The sequence below is a fragment of the Sycon ciliatum genome, chromosome 3 (assembly GCF_964019385.1).
Source record: "Sycon ciliatum chromosome 3, ocSycCili1.1, whole genome shotgun sequence".
NCBI lineage: Eukaryota > Metazoa > Porifera > Calcarea > Leucosolenida > Sycettidae > Sycon > Sycon ciliatum.
The window spans coordinates 45,757,285-45,774,712 of record NC_088645.1 but is presented as its reverse complement, the minus strand read 5'-3'; the positions used below and the strand labels follow the sequence as shown (position 1 = coordinate 45,774,712).

The window sequence follows — 17,428 nt, the reverse complement described above, 5'->3', positions numbered from 1 at the left end:
GGACAGTGTCAGGAAACATGGAAGGCCGCGGAAACAGACAGAGACGAACTGTGGTGGTGCCGCAAAAAGGCTAGATGACGGGACATTGAAGGAGACAACACCCAACGGAGCTAAGAATCGCACTTCGTCAATGAAGCAACATCTGTTAGCCCGTACCAATTGTCGTGAGTTGTACAGACAGGGGCGTAGAAGGAGTTTTGGAAGTTGTACGACCAAAGGTCGGCGCGGCCAAAGGCCGTGTTAGAGGGGGGACCTCCCCCGGGGAAAATGTAAAAAAGACACAAAATCCTGCGTTCTGGGAACTTCTGGAACACTTCTGGCACAATTAAGTCATAGAATTTCACGATCAGAAGAGACGTGCATGGACACGTAGGAGATGCAACTGCATGAAGTGCCCGTCAACTTCACCATCTTCCTTAGTTGTGTTTCGAAGAGGAAGTCCTCGCCTGGCCAGAAACTTCAGCATCTACAGGATCTTGAAGAAGCACTGGCGGTGTTGCTGTCGATGCTTCGCTCGTTGCGAGTCTAACAGCTCCCCAACATCACCGACCACTTGAGGGATTTGCTGTAAGCGCTCCACAGCCTCCTTGTGACATCCTGATACAGCGTGATCTGTCATCACTCGCTTTACCTCTTGCCAATTCTGAAAGCCTGTCGAGATAAATGCCGAATCCGCATGTCCTGAAGAGATCAGATTCTGCCTGGACGCACACGTACGCAAGCGTAGCAAAACACTTTCTCGCTGCTAACGTCCCAGTGAAGCCAAGGGAACGGATCAAACCACTTGGGCTGAAAACGGCAAAACACAACTACCTTCACTCCGTAGCTTCGGAAACTCGTTGTCTCTTGGCTGAAACGGCTCTTCGCCAACTTCTGGCAAAGGTGTCTCCGCCATCACCGATCTCAGAACGAACTGACTGGAGAGTCTGTACAGTGCGACTTCCTGGCCTAGTTTATTTATTTCGAGCAAAAGTTCGGTACAACAAGCAAGGCAGGACTAATATGAATCATGCATGGACATGCACCATGGCAGTACAGTATCCAGTATCTGGCACGCACGACTCGTACTCGTATATCTACGAGTCGCGACGTCAGTATCGTATGCAATGCACTGACGTGACATGACTGTGCATGACTGTGCAGTGTGCAGTCGAGTACAGTACTCGTACTCAGATATATGGCAGATCTACGAGTACGAGTCTAGAAAAAGGTCAAAGTCTGATGCGCATATGCATCGATGGATCCTGATTTTTTTATTACGGTTTTCCAACGTTCCGGACAGACCACACTTTTCGAAAAGTGGTACGGCCATGGTTGTACCAGTCGCGCCCCTGCCAGTGATGATGTTTTCTCAATATTGATACGTGGTAGATGGGCGTTGCATTTGGCTGTGTTAGAAGCTTTGTATATACGTAAGTTAGATCCTGAACTTTGTGTACAGAAAGAAAATGTTTTGTTGCTACAATAGTTTGGTGTTACTCCTCGTCGAGGTGTTAACAATGTAACTTAATTTGCTCACTATGATGTTGTCACTATTATTATTTTCCTTCGAGTTTTGTGTCATTCTGAACTTGATAATTTTCCACCTGTCACGAGTGCTGTTATCTCACTATCTTTACGCTATATAAGTTTTGGTCTTTACAACTTGAGCCATTCCCTGTACAATCCTTGATGAGAAGGGACTGAAAACGTTCGGATACTTGATGACAAATGCCTTATTTGACTGGATGTGTGTTTGCGTGGATACTTGCCACCTAATACTTACCTTTGTGTTTAAAGTATTTTCCGCCTCCGACCTCTTTTAAAAAATCTATTTAAAATACCAAGAATTTGGTGAAAAATAATCGCTTTTTGTCGGATAAGGAAAGTATTCGTTCATTAACCTTATAGAATATTCGTTGCAAGCCTATTTATTTCTATTTCCATTTGCAAGCTCCACACAGGACTTCCCTGTACGCATTACTCAGGGTTCTGTATCGTGATCTGCGATAACGAAATGTTTTGGATAGTGCTGAGCCGAGTGCAGCATTAGGGTGTCCCTGCCGCCAGCCTATTTATTTTTGTAGCCACAACCCATTTTTTGCATGAGCTGATTGTCAAGTAACTTGTGGTGTTAGTGGACATTGAGTTGGTTGGTCTAGAAAGAATACTTTTTTGATATTAGTGGACATTATAGCATAATTTGTAGTTACTTGGTCCTTTTCTGTCTTACCATGTAATTTTGAACTGCAGTTTTCAGTTTCATGTGCTCACTTTCCTTGATTCAGGGCACTATGTAAAAGGTTCCTGTTTGATGTTTGTTATGTTGAATGTTTCTTATATTTACTTCTCGTGTAGCTGCAACGGCAACAGCTACATTTGATAATGTTATGGCAACTAGTTTCAGCGTCAAACTCGTTCTGAATTCCGCTTCGTTTATGCCTGCAAAATATTGCTTCAAATTGGACAGGGTTTCCATTTCTGGTGCCACAACAAGTTCGGAAATACATCCCATCACTTCATGTGTTAGTGGCGGGTTGAGTACTGTCATGATTCCATTCAGTTCGCAGGAGGAAGACTCGATATACACGGTTCCCAACGCATATTTTGAAAATAGCCAAGGAGCAGTGACCACGTTTGCGGGCACTGCCACCGCTACCACTAGCATTGCAGGTAAGCGCATTGTATCTTGAAACAATAAGCTGGTTTATAATCACTACATGTAGTTCTTAAATGTAGTACATGCATCTGCGCAATCCACACCAGTCCGAAAGAACACTAAGAAATTTTAGAACCGAACGTTCTTTTGGACTGGCACGGTGCGGATTGCGTAGATACATTTACTACATTGAAGAACCCAGACAACCCAGGGGCCCTGGGCGTACCACTTCCTACTGCCCTGTGACGCCCTGTTTATTGTTGAACCCACAAATTCCACAATTTGTCCTACAGAATGTAGAGCACTAAAGCAAATGATATTATTGCAATTCAGCGACCGGATGAGAGGATTCAAGAGCTGAAGGTTCTGTTGTAGTACGTTATTTTTTGTACGTCGTGTGTACGTCATGTTGGTGCATGCGCGTGTTGCCGTGGTGTGAAAAGCAGTCTTCGTCTTGAGTTCTTCATGTCTTCGTCTTGAGTTCGTCATGTCTAGTTGTGTTTCTTCGTCGTGTCAATAAACAGTCTTCTAAATGTAGTTATCGTCGTCCCTTTGTACAAGTGTGGAGATGACATGGCACTGGGAGCAGGTAGAGAAAGGCGAGTTACAACATTGGTGGCAGCGGTAATGGAAATTGTTATAAACTTCAACTTCTGGATTCGTCCTGCGAGGCCTTCGCTCCCAGTTTCCGATGTCATCTCCAATCATCCTATCGTCACAGTTTCGTCCGTCTTCAAGAAATTCGTCCGCCGTCCTCGTCCTTCATCATTCGTCTCTCCCGTCTCTTGTCAGTCGTCGTGACTGGTGGTCACGGACACGACGTAAAACTGTGCCCAGAAGAACCTGAAAAGAAAAGAAAAAAGAAGGATGGAAGGTGAAGAGAAAAAGAAGATGCTGCAGAAGTGAGGATGGCAACACTGAGCAGCACTTTTGGAGATGGTGGACGACATGGCAGACGGCGTGAGGAGTTTCGTTGGTGAGAGGGTACGTGTGTTGTTGTGAACGTGAGGAGTATGTGAGTTTTGTATTTTCTGTTCTCCCAACATTTTGTTCTTCATTATTTACTCTCCTCGAGGGTAAAGAGGCGCCCGCACAGCGCGTGTGTTCTGTTTTATTTTTTATTTGCTCTTCTATGAGGATAACTAGAGGCCCCCACAGAGCCAGTGGATTTTGTTCTTTTTGTTATTCCTATGATTTGTGCTCTCACATTTTTAGAATTTTTCCGTGGTCGTGAGGTGGTGTGTTTAGTGAAGCATTAGTTAGAGTTTTGAGGTTATCAGTTCCCACACGTGTGACAGCGATCGTGGCTGGTGTTCTGGGTGGGAGGACAGAGTTTAAAATTTTTTTTATATTTTATTTAAAAATAATCTGCAGTGCGGGCAGAGGTGTTTTATTTATGGGTGTGACTGGTGTGGTATGATTGAGTGATTTGTGTGATCTTATCCCCTTTTTACTCTGTTCTATTATTAGAATCGAGGACGATTCTGCTCTTGGGAGGGAGTTAAGTTGTAGTACGTTATTTTGTGTACGTCGTGTGTACGTCATGTTGGTGCATGCGCGTGTTGCTGTGGTGTGAAAAGCAGTCTTCATCTTGAGTTCTTCATGTCTTTGTCTTGAGTTCGTCATGTCTAGTTGTGTTTCTTCGACGTGTCAATAAACAGTCTTCTAAATGTAGTTATCGTCGTCCCTTTGTACAAGTGTGGAGATGGCACGGGACTGGGAGCAGGTAGAGAAAAGCGAGTTACAACAGTTCTAATGGTGCGGCGGTGGAGCCTCGTGCGGCTTATGCTGCAAGGACGCATGGTTTGAGACATACATGGACGTATTCGCTTCGGGCTATGGACCTAGGTGAGGAGGTACTTGCTCCTGTGGAAACTTACCTCTCTCAGAGTTTTTTTGCCAGTTGTTGTAGGGCAACCTGCAATGTCTGCCAGTGATTTGAGAGTGTTCAGACTCCCTATTCGGCATGGCAGGATGGCTATCCCGGATTTGGTGCCTATGTCTGCGTACCAGCGATGGCAGTCTCGGCATATCTCGGAGCCTCTGGGGCTGGGTATTGTTGGGCTACCTGGGTGTGCCCTCTCGACCTGCCGCCTCTCCGAGTCACAGGCATGTAGTGCATGGAGTGACCACGCTGCCTCCGCTCCTGTGGCATTGACAGTGGACACCGTGCTGGAGCGGAAGGCCCAGACTCTTGCCCTGCAGAGGAGGGAAGCTATGGCTGCGGCGAGCGCGGCTGCTGAAGTGCTGAAGTGTTGGACGAACGCAACACGAAGTGTATTGTCAAATTATCAGTGAAGTGTGCCTCTTAGCCAGGTTTTACTGTATGAGCAACATGCACAGAACCTGCTGGGAGAGTAAGCGTGTACTCGAATCTCATCCTAAGCACTTTTCTCTTCTTTTTTTCAGCTCCTGTATAGCGGTATTGTCATCTCGGTTGGAGAACTAGCTGCCTCGACTATACCCTCGCCACGCCACACATCAAACGGACTAGTCAAGTGGTTTTTCTCTAGAGCTAGAGAGAGAGAGAGCTTTTCATTACTTCACCTCAGGATCCGACGGGAGAACTGACAACTGACATGGCAAAAGGAAACATGATATCGGAAATTGGTGCCCTCATCAGCACAAAAAGTGGTGTACTCGATATCATATCAGCACAAAAAGGTGCAAGTGTCAGCAATACAACAAAGCAGCGCAGCAGCATCCTAGTGAAGCAGCGGCGAAGGTCCTACACGGGAAGTCTAAAACAACAGCCACGCACTCACAAGCAAGGAGAGTTCCAAGTTCTTTAACTTAACCGGTGTAATGGAATTGCATGATTTGCAGTTCATTGTAAAGTAATCAATCTTCTCCTTCGATCTTGTTCAAATAATTCTCTAAATGTACTGATGTTTTGACATCATAGTTTTTCGAAAGATTCAAATAATTTAGTTATCATAATATGTTGACTCGCTTTGAATTGCTGATCAGAGCATGATCATGTGATCTGATCATGCTGTGCGCCATTTTTGCTATGGTTCTTTGATGCGCGTGAGGGCATGAACCTCGCGGCATCAGGCTGGCTTTTGTTGATCGTTTTACTCTCCTTTTAGACTAATTCCTGTAAACAAGCCGTATTTTGGGGTCTTGAGTGTGTGGTCGTGAGGGATCGAGGGAGCCTACAGACGGAATGGTAGTGCTCTAGGGTCTGACCTAAAGTAGAAAGGAATTGGATTACAGATTTGGTACCGAAACCCACGTGGATGCCCCGGAAAATTCGTCATGGTCGTGGAAATACAGTCCAAAAACAGCAAAGTGGTAGTGCTGGTTGTGAGCAGACTGCTCAAAGTTCGAGTGTCAGTGCTGTCAGTGTGACAAATTTGGACGTCACGGACGATAAAGGAACTGTTGCGCGTGCTGGTGAACACCCTGTATGCATCATGTCCTCCAAATTTGATTCGTATTTGAAACAGTATCGTGGAGCTCGCGATGACTTTGATGTCTTTTGGAGAAAGTTTATGGTGGCTGCTCAACTGCAACAATGGACAACAGAGGAAAAGCGAATGGCACAGATGGAGATGCCTTTTTAGTGTGGGATGAGCTCTCTTATGAGGATAAGAAAAAAGAGAACAGTGTGAAACAACGGCTGCGTGATGCCTTCACGCTGTCGACAGGCCAGGCGTATGGCCAGTTTGTTACGCGCACCCTTGGTCGTGCCGAGAGTGTGGATGCATACGCTGCGGATCTGCGCCGGTTGTTGATCGCAGCCGGACATAAAGTCGAAGCGGACGGCAAGTCACCCATGCTCATCGAGCAGTTCATAAGGGGCTTGCCGTCGACAGAAGCCAACCAATTGACATTGAATGGTGACACGTCATCAATTGGAGCCTGCGTGGCGTATGTTCGTCGCCTGCACACTTCGGTGTCGCACATGTCGGGTGGTGTGCCGGCCGTAGCAGCGTCTTCGGTGAAGTCGTCATCCTCATCCAGCGCGAGGACGATCGAGTTCAGTGCTGTGCTTCGAGTGTCATGAAGTCGGGCATATTTCACGGAACTGCCCGAGTAAAGTTATTAAGAAACGACGAGATGGTGCTAGTGGTAACTCAGGTTGGCGTCCGATCTGTCACTTTTGCGATGCGGAGGGACACCTCAAGAAAGATTGTCCCGAGAGAGAAGCGTGGAAGAAGTCCCGCAGTAGTAAGACGTCAGCATCTGCTGCTGCTCCAGTTTCTGGTGAATCCGTTCATCACGTTCTGTGTGTGCCATCGACAAATGTTCGTCTGCCTCGAGTGTACGTCGATGCAAAATTGCCTGGCGGGGAGGAACATCGTGCTGTTGCAGTGGTAGACACGGGATCCTCCCAAACGTTACTGTCTGCCCAGTTGGCTCAGGCGTTGCGCTGCCAGCTGACCCCCTCCAATGCGCAGATTTCTGCAGTTGATGGACGGCCATTGCCAGTCTTGGACGCTACCAGAGTCACACTATCACGACAAGACTCGGCGAATGTTGTGCTGCCGCAGACAGAGGTGGAGGCGCTTGTTGTGGCAGATCTCAAGTCAGTGTGTGCAGATGTACTAATTGGCTTGACCCTGATATCAGCTGTGGGTGAGGTTTGCGTACGCTACGATGGCGATGATCTCGCGTCAGTGGTCTTTACAGCTGCTGAACCTGTCTGTGCTGCCGCCTACAACAGGCTATATGTGTAGCTGGACAACAAAGGTTCAACAGTGCGCATCGTACGTGAACTCTACGCATACAGCACGCACATTGTGACGTACAACTATTTTTCAGGGCCGCACCCGTTTTGCTAGTTTTGAATACAGGCCGCGGCGGCTGTTCAAGGAAATACGGTAGATACATTAATTTAATACACAAGAGAAAGTTGATGGATAAGCCGAGAGCACAGTAGATCAGTAACCACGCGAGCAACAGATTATCAGAGCATCGAGGAGAATGTTTTACTCTCTCAGGCGAGCTGCCAGAACTCGAAATCTTGCCGGGTTACGACGGGGCTCAGTTGGAGCCTGTGCCGGTGGCGGCTGGGTCTGCTGCGCTGCAGTTGTTGCTGGTACTGTTGCTTGCACAGGTGGAGGTGTTGGATTAGCAGCGGCTTCAACACTGGGTGGTGGCGGAACACAAGTCGGCGAATGATCAGCGAGAAAACACAAACTGTAATCAGGCTCTGCCGGTGCTGCGACGGACGGCAAAGGTGCTGCGGTCATTGGTACGAATGACTGCGGAGCGGAAACGACTGACCGGAGCTGTTCCACATGGCACCTCCATTGCTGGTCTGGGCCAACTTTCACAGTATAGTGGCGGGTGCCGTGTACTGCTTGCACGGTGCCCTGAATCCACGGGTGTGATGCGTTGGTAGTCACGTACCATGACTGTGTCATCCACAGCAAACATGCGCTCCCGGTTGCTGACCTCGCATTACTCTGAGCTGCTTGTTTCTTGGCCACAGATGCCTGAACACCGGGCTGGACCAAGGACAACCGAGTGCGTAGCTCACGATGCATTAGCAGGGATGCTGGTATGGCATTCGTTGTTGCATGTGGTGTGGTGCGATACGACAACAGGAAGCGAGGCAAGAACTCGAGCGGTGCTGTGTCCGACAGTGGCGGATCCAGGACTTGGCCGAAGAGGGGGCCCAAGGTATCCCCCCCCCCCAAAACAAAACAACAAAATTAATACAACAACAACAAAGTCCTGAAGTTGTGAACTGCTGTTGTATTTAGGGTCCGGCGGATTCTGCCGGCAGAAAAATTGGCAGAATTCGGTACTTTTTCTGGTAAGTTTCATGCATGTTTGGTATGTGGATAAAAAATGGAGCAGAATTCGAGGAATTGCCCGCCATAAGGTTTGTATGGTTCTGCCAATTTCACTGCTTTTCGAGCAGAATATGCCACCTTTTCGAGCAGAATCCGCCGGTCCCTAGTTTTATTCCATTCTCACGACCTTTCAAACTACACTGGAACATTTCCACTCGACAGCGGCCGCGACGGACCTTTGGACGGCTCTTCAACGCGAGCTCTCTTATCTTTCGGTCCACTGAAGAACGACCTGATGTCAGACGCTTTCCTCTTCATCGCATATCTGAAGGTAACCCGTTGGCTACAAGCGAAGTAGAGAGCTAGAGAGCGTTTAGTTTCTGACAAGTGAAAAAGAAAAAGGAAGGACGAAGTCGACAGCACCGTGCGCCATAGAGGCATACAGGACTTCAGCCCAACGCGATCGCTGCACTATGTACCAGGCCCTGCATTTTTGGCGCGCTTTTCACATGTTTGAAGTGCGGCCATGTCCTCAGGTCGCAGTGCGTACAGCAGTTGTACACAGCGCGCTGATAGTACAGTGCTAGTGCGTGACCCCGGACACGTATAAAAGTACCCAGCACGCGTGACCCACTTGACACGCCAAGTCATTTCGAGCGCTCATTCTACCTACAGTCTACTGTAATCCTAGACCAAGGTCGAAATTTTCAAAGGGGGGGGGGGGCAGGCCCCCCTGGCCCCCCCCCCCCCCTGGATCCGCCACTGTGGACCGAATGGGACTTGAGTGCCTGCTTCATCGTCCGCACGAGTCGTTCGGCCAACCCATTAGTCGCTGGGTGGTGTAGACATCTATTCAGTCACTCACAAGACGGCCATTGTGCTAAACAGATCTTCTTTAGTTCTCTATCAGAGGTGCACCATGTCATCTCTCTCGTGCTATACATAAAGCGGTACAAGCATGTGCATGCCTGCACGTGCTTACATAGTACTACATACAACTGCATGTACGATATCTACATTACCCCCCTTCCCTCAAAAAGAGAAAAAGAAGAAAGAGAAAAAAGGAAAACAAAAAAACAAAAACAAAAACACTTGCATCCGTATCCCGCAGCTTGCAGAGGAATGAGGAATGGACGTACATGTGTTGGAGTAAAAGAGAGACGGGAAGTGTTGCAACTATTTAGAAATAATCTGACTCAAACTTGAGGCAAAAACACCATGAGTTTGAGTTACAATGCAAACTCCACCAATAAGGGGAAAAAATAAAGAAAAAATCTAAATATTCACAAGGTAGTTAGAAGATTCTAAACAACGCCAATCTGGTAGCGATTGAAGTCACTCATTTGGTAATGCATGATTCGACGACTCAGATGTCAGCTTCACGTGCTTTCTCTGTAAGCTTGATCTGACGGCCAGCTCTGGTCTGCACGCCCTCGCGGAATACACTTGGACGAGATGTTGGCGGTGACAGTGACATACAGGCCGGTGTTGCAGGTGGTGCTGTCGTCTCCGGTGAAGCTGCAGGAGGCAACGGCAATGCGAGCGCAGTTACCGGAGCTTCGGGCCTGGATGTTGCGCTGCTCGCTGACGGAAGGCTTGTTGGGTCGGACACTGGCAGTGCTGGAGCACACACTGGCTCTGGCACATGTTCCCTCACTGACTGCGCCGGAGGTTCACTCATGGGTGCTTCCGGCGCTGCTGCTGCTGCTGCTGCTGGTGCTACAAACTCGGTGACGTGCTGACGGTTCCGGAGCAATATGTGTGACCCATCAGTGACCCCAACCTGACGACCATACTGCTCTACTACCTTCCATTCTTTTCGAGGGTCGCTATACCCATCATGGAGCACTACCCGCGTACCTGATGGCAAATGGGGTAACTTGCGGACACCTCGGCGCGAGTCATGACCTTCAACCATTGCTGCTTTCGCCTTGATCTACTCAGATGGGTTGATGATCTGTGGGGTGATGGATGCTGGAACCCGTGTCCGAATGACTCTGCTAAACAACGCTTTGCTAGGCGATGTACCTAGCATCCGGTGCCGCGAATTGCGAATGTCGAACAAGACTTGAGTGATGCGGCGGTGTAGCGGTAGATGAGGTCTCAGACTTGCAACTCGTTTTTTCACCAGACGTTGTAGTCGCTCCACCATACCGTTAGAGAGGGCATACCAGGGGCTAGACTTGCAATGCTCAACACCCAACTGAGCGAGAAACTTGGACATCTCGGTGGATGCAAACTGTGGGCCCCAATCCGAGACGAGTGTTGAAGGCAGACCAAACCGTGCGAACAACTCCATCAGCTTGTCGATCACTCCCGTTGTCGTAGTATTGGACAGTGGTAGAAGCTCTGGCCAGCGAGAACCATAATCAATACCAGACAGGAACGTGGCTCCCTCAATGGTAACAAGATCAATGGCCAGTTTCTGCCAGTCACCTTCTATCTCTGTAGGGAGGAGCTGTTGCGCTGGATTGGAGCGTTTACGCCAGCATTCAGAGCATTTCTCTGAAAACATTGGTCCTTCGAGCCGGATTCTCTGCGGAGAGGGTCTGGCATCGCCATACTCGAACTAACCAGAGAGCTGAGGAGCGTCGCGGATTGACGCCACAGCGAACCTATGTACACCACACGAAGTGGCCGTCTGTCTCGTGCACCGACGCGATTCGGAGACGACGACAACGCAGCAGCAGCAGCGGCAGCAGCCCAGGACGCCTCCGGAAAGTCAACGCAGATGGCTGACATCGTTAAGACGGAACAAGAGGCTGAGCTAAGTGAAATCACTCGAGGTGTAGCTGGAGAAAGCACCAACCAGTTAGATCCTGGTCTCCACACACCAAATAATTATGTGCCTTTTTTCTCTGCTGTTGGTAATACTAATGTTAGTAGTTCCACGAATGAGTTTGTTCACGAAAGTCATGAAAACAAATTTGAAACATGTAATGCTTCCTCTACAAGTAGGCTGTTTTCATATTCGCACACACGCACCTCACAAATGCATGCAAACAATGATCCCGTACACACACCACATCATGTAGCTGTAGATTTAGCACCTCGCCAGCCGTACGCTAGCGCTGGCCAGTCCATTTTAGGTTCCGATTTGCATGACACTCACACGCGCTCTGTGACCCAGGCTGTTCCCTTTTTGCCTCATGCACACCAAAAGCGCGTCCAGTACACAAACGACGCGCAGATCGGCGAAAATGCAGGCCTTGCTGCAGCCAGCGCAGGGTACCAAAACGGGAGCAGGTCGATGAGCGCTCGTTCACTCACCATTTCATCAGCAACGTCTTGCAGCAGCCGGCGCTCGCTCCGCTCGATCGACGAGCTCGACGCGGAAGCAGAACGTATCGCCGCGGAGGAGCTTGCAGAAGTAGAACGAAAGCTGATCCGCAAGAAGCTAGAACTCCAGAAGAAGTGGAACAGAAACCGGTCAAGCGGCAGCAGTAATGCCAGCGTCCGATCAAGTTCGTCCCGTCGATCACGGGAGACCGGCAACGGATCCGAGCTCACATGCGCGGATCGCATTAGCCTAGCTGAGCATGCACAGCGCGCCGAGTGCGCGGAGAGAAACATGGGAGCAGCGCTGGAGGAAGCCAATGGTCAAATTCAGGATCTGTTACTGGACCACCAAGTCCAAGGTGAGCGGGCTTCAGGGAACGAGCCCAATGGCACACGTCCTACCCCTGCAAGTGCAAGGCAGTTACACCCCATGAATCTCACCACCCACCATTTCATGGCAAGGCAGTCCACTGCCAAGGACTTGCCTCAGTTCTTTGGACATGCTGACGAGTTGCCAGCATTCATCTTCACCCTGGAGCACACAACAAGAGAGTGCGGATTCTCGAACGGGGAGAACCTTGGATGACTGCAAAAAGCGCTGCGCGGAAAGGCAAAGGAAGCTGTACAGGGGATGATGACTCTCCCCGACAATGTAGGGGAGGTCATCTCCATCTTGAGGATGAGGTTCGGCCGGCCGGACCAGATTGTCCAGAATCTCATTCTGAAGACAAAATCACAGAGAGGCATGAAGTCGGAGGAGGCCATCGAGGTACTGATTGAAATCAGCGCTCTGTGCCGCAACCTTGTTGCCACCATGCGAAGCACAAAGTGCGCCGGCCATCTCTACAACCCTCAATTGGTCAAGGAGCTAGTTGGCAAGCTGTCTGGGGGGGGGGGGGGGGGGCTCCGGATCCAGTGGGGAGAGTACGTGCCTAAAACCAGCACAGACCCGCACCTGGACACCTTCTCTTCCTGGCTTGAACAGATGGCCAAGGCTGCATGCCTAGTCGCTCAGCCGAACCCATGTGACGTCACTCATGCCACTCCACGCACAGGCCAAACGTTCACAGTCGTGGAGGCCACCGCTGGTAAGCCAGATTGCCTCTTCTGCAGCAAAGCGGGGCACACAACAAGTAGCTGCCGCCAGCTAGTCGCGGAACCACTCAACGCCCGCCGGCAGTTCGTTAGTGACAGACGGTTGTGCTTCCGCTGCCTTGGCGAAGGCCACCTGGCGAGGGTATGTGAGGAGAAAGCCTGCTCGTGTGGCAAACCCTACCATCCTCTACTACACCCTGATGGCCGCGGAAGTGTAGCACCGCAAGAACGCATGTCAGAGACGACATACACCTCGGTACCCAGGTGTCGGAGCACAGTGGAAGGGTGCTGCTGAGGGTGATTCCGGTCACGGTACGAAACGGAGACACAGCAGCTGACACGTACGCACTCCTGGACGAAGGCTCACCAGTGTCCTTGATTGAAAGCGAACTGGCGAAGGAATTGGACTTGCAGGACCAACGCGGCCCCTAAGGCTGTCATGGACGGATGGCAAGCAGCACCAGGAGTCCAGCTCCAAGGTAGTAACATTCAGCGTAGCTGGCAGGCAGAGACAGGACAGCTTCACCTTAACAAACGTCCACACTCATGCCAAGTTCAACCTCCCAACACAATCAATCAACCCTCAACGGCTGAAAAACTGCCCCCACCTGGAGGGACTTGAACTACCTACGCTGTCCTGCACCAAGCCCAGACTCCTAATCGGACAGGATAATTACAGCCTGATTGCACCACGGGTGATCGCGGAGGGCCCACCAAACGCACCCGTAGCTACACAGACCAAGCTAGGGTGGGTTGTTCATGGCAAAACGAGTGCCGACCGCTGCAGAATCGACGAAGGCGTGGTCCTCTCCACCTGGGGTCTCGACAGCGACCTCCATGACCTGGTCAAGCAGTCGTTCGCCCTAGACTCCCTCGGGGTCAAGCCCGCGAAAATCCATGTTTTCGTGATATCCTAGTGCCCCGTGGCACAACCCTCGTGACAGACACAAGCTCCTAATTCTCTTGTTGGTTAGAAGGTGTTCTTTATTGATCTGTCCCTGTTCTCGGGAGTTGTGTGATTATAAGAAAAATAGTGTGCAAAGTGAGTCGGACATGTATGGCAAAGTGTTATATCGTGCTCTTTACAGTGGGTGCCCAATCGGGCAAAGCACAAACGAAAAGGGTGCCGCGAGTCAGTGCTGTCATGCAGCAACACAGATTGGCATCCTTCATAACACCTGGCCACCAAACCCGTTCGCGAAGGGTATCCCGGAATGCATCGATGCTTGGATGACCTTCATGTGCTTGTCAAAGCACCGCTGGGCGGAGCTCTTCTGGAATGACGTAGCGATTGTCTAGCATGGCAATCCCCTCAATGACTTTCAGCTGATGGCGTAGCAGAAAGTAAGGCTCTTCTGTTTGGATGCACCCTGACCAAACTGATATGCCCACTCTTTGTCGGACGCTGCTCAGTGTCGGATCAGAGTCCGTGGCTTGGCGAATATCCTTGGAACAAACCGGACAAGCCTCGAGAATGAGACTAACGAATTCCGCCATTGAACGTGCCTCTGCAGGTGAAGCTGTGCGATCAGGTAGAGGAGCTCGAGAGAGTGTGTCAGCAAAAACCATCTGCTGACCAGGGATGAATACCAAGCTGTAGCGATAGGGCATCAATGCGACCATCCATCTCTGAAGCCTCGGTGGCACTTCGTCGAACGGCTTCTGGACGATAGAAATAAGCGGCTTGTGATCTGTAAACACTTGCACTTCTCGGCCCAGTACATACTGCCGAAAGCGAGTCAGGCCAAATACCACTCCCAGCATCTCTCGTTCCAGCTCAGAATAGCGTGACTCAACATCTGATAGAGAGCGACTGGCACATGTCACTGGTACCCAACAGCCACTGGTATTCTTCTGCCACAGGACTGCTCCCAAACCGTCTGGCGATGCATCACAGCTGATAGCAGTAGGGACGTCCAATGCTGGTTGAAAGAATGCCAACGCTTGCAAAGCTATATCAAAAAAGTATTCTTTCTAGACCAAAGAGTGGTATATTTGATAACATTTAATAACGATAGAAATATTTACGTTACTTCGCCAGACGTTTCGTTGTTCTGAACAACATCGTCAGTGGATAAAGAATTCTTTCTTTATCCACTGACGATGTTGTTCAGAACAACGAAACGTCTGGAGAAGTATCGTAAATATTTCTATCGTTATTATTATTATATATCATGTCAGTTTTGTGCCTAGTTGTTGCACTTTCTGACTGTATATAGTATCTAGATACAGTGGTGGAGAGTTACTCTTAACTCGTTTCCATATGTCCTTTTCCTTTCTACTGTTATTAAATGTTATCAAATATACCACTCTTTGGTCTAGAAAGAATACTTTTTGATATTACAATGAGAGTGAATAATCAACGGCTTGTCCACCAATGCTTGCAAAGCTGACGCTATACCAGCCTTTGCCGAGGTGTATGCCTGCAGGACTTCATCATCTACACTGAAGGGATCACGCTTTGCTAGCCTGCGCAGAGAAGCCGTGATCTGGGCCAAGTTCGGAATGAAATTTCCAAGGTACGTAGCCATCCCCAGGAAACGTCGCACATCAGAGATAGATTTCGGAGGGGCCAGCTCCTGGATGGCTTGTAACTTGCCATCATCTGGGGACAAGCCGGTCGCACTTAGCCAATGTCCCAGATACTTCACACGGTCCTGGTTCAGTCAGCACTTGGTCCAGTTGAGTTGGAGGTTAGCTGCTAACAGTCGCTGCTTGACTGCTTCTAGCCGTGCATCGTGTTCTGCTTGACTGGAGCCAAACACTAGGATGTCGTCGATGTAGACGATGACTCCTGGCAGGCCTTCCAGAATGTCGGACACCACTCGCTGGAAAATCTCAGGCGCACATGCAATACCGAAAGGTTAACGTTTGAAACAGAACAGACCACAGTGCGATGAGAAAGTCGTTAGAGGCCTTGCTTCGTCTGAAAGGAGTAGCTGATGGAATCCAGATTACGCATCCAGAACTGAGAAGACCCCTGCGCCATCAAGCTGAGCTGTGATCTCGTCAACGGTTGGAAGCACATTGCGGTCACGTGTAACTCTCTTAATCAGTTCTCTGTAGTCCACACATAGTCGCAATGCTCCATTCGGTTTGCGGACTGGAACAAGTGGTGACACCACGGCCTGGCTTTCTTGACGGGTTCAATGATATCCAACTTGGTCAGCCGTTTCAGCTCGGTCTCGATGTCAGCCCGGATACTGAAAGCTGGGTGTCGTGGTGGCTGGGCTAGAGGCTTTGAACCGTCTTCCAGAGAGATTTCGATGGGTGTCACGTTCACCACGTTTGCTTTTGACAGGAGGTTCAGCTCCTTGATGACATCCTGTCCAAATGGAACGAAGTGCTGACTGGCTGCTACCACGAAACAACTGCACTTCACGTTCTTGCCACCATGTGAAATGTGGACGTCAGCCATGCCCAAAGTCTCTACGACACTGCCATTGTACGCTTTCAGCAAGCAGTCACTCTTGCGCGTTGGCTTGATCACATCATCAGTGAGGATTGCACCTGTGTCTAACAGGCCAGTGCACAGCTCACCATTGACTTTGAGTGTAGTCTGGAATGTCTTGTCGCCTGCGAGTGCCGAGCTACTGACGGCGAAAGCAGAGTCGTACATGCGACTTGCATGCTCATACTCATCAGGCTCATCCTCTACTGGCCGGGCTCTTTCTTCGTATCTTTCCACTTTGTTTGACATGCACACCGCTGCAAAATGCCCTTGCTTGCCACACTTGTTGCAGGTGATGTTGGCCGCAGGACAGTTACACATGCCTGGTTTGTGGCTACGTCCGCAGTATTTGCACTTCTTTCCACCCTCTGATCCAGAACCAGCTGCAGAGACAGCTTGCACATGCTGGATGGGCATGGGGAACACAGGCGGTGCGTCACTAGCTCTGGTACTATCGTACAGTTTACTGTCAGTAATCGACGCTTCCAACGCCACTGACTTGGTGATGGCATCGTCCAGGGTCAGCTTCGACTGTTTCAGCAGCTCCTTTCGAAGCTCAACAGAACGCAGGCCCACTATCAGCTGGTCTCGAATTAGGCAGTTGACAACGGTATCCACAGAAGTGGAGCTGAATTCGCAAACATCTGCCTTTTCTCTCATCCGCCCAACGAATGAAGTCACTGACTCGCCCTCCATTTGGCGGAGTTGGCGGAATTTGTGACGTTCAGACGTGACATTTGTTGACGGTTGAAAGTGTGCCAACAATGCGTCCGTCAAGGCTTGGTACTCATCTCCAGGTGAGCCATCTTGTGTCTACTCCACCGTGACAACCAGACCTTTCACAATGCGCCTCACTGCTAATCCAGCCAGATTCAAGAACAAGCGTTTCTTGTCAGCTACTGCTGTCACTTCACTGATTGAAAGGAAATCATTTTATGTCCTCGAGCCAGAGTTCAAAATCAGCACTGACGTTGCTCGCAGCATATTCATGAACAAATTCCTTGGGCGTCCTGCCCTTTGTCATTTTCGTTCAAGGCGCCAATGTAGACATCTATTCAGTCACTCACAAGACAGCCATTGTGCTAAACAGATCTTCTTTAGTTCTCTATCAGAAGTGCGCCATGTCATCTCTCTCTTGGTATACATAAAGCGGTACAAGCACGTGCATGCCTGCACGTGTGTACATAGTACTACATACAACTGCATGTACGATAT

The 17,428-nt window shown here is 49.6% G+C and overlaps 1 protein-coding gene across 1 annotated transcript; it reads right to left on the bottom strand.

Annotated features, from left to right (window-relative positions):
* Positions 1–10,324: 10,324 nt before the first annotated feature.
* Positions 10,325–10,903, bottom strand: LOC135813156 (uncharacterized). Its single transcript, XM_065326374.1, has one exon. The coding sequence runs from the start codon at positions 10,901–10,903 to the stop codon at positions 10,325–10,327; it is 579 nt and encodes a 192-aa protein (XP_065182446.1).
* Positions 10,904–17,428: the final 6,525 nt, after the last annotated feature.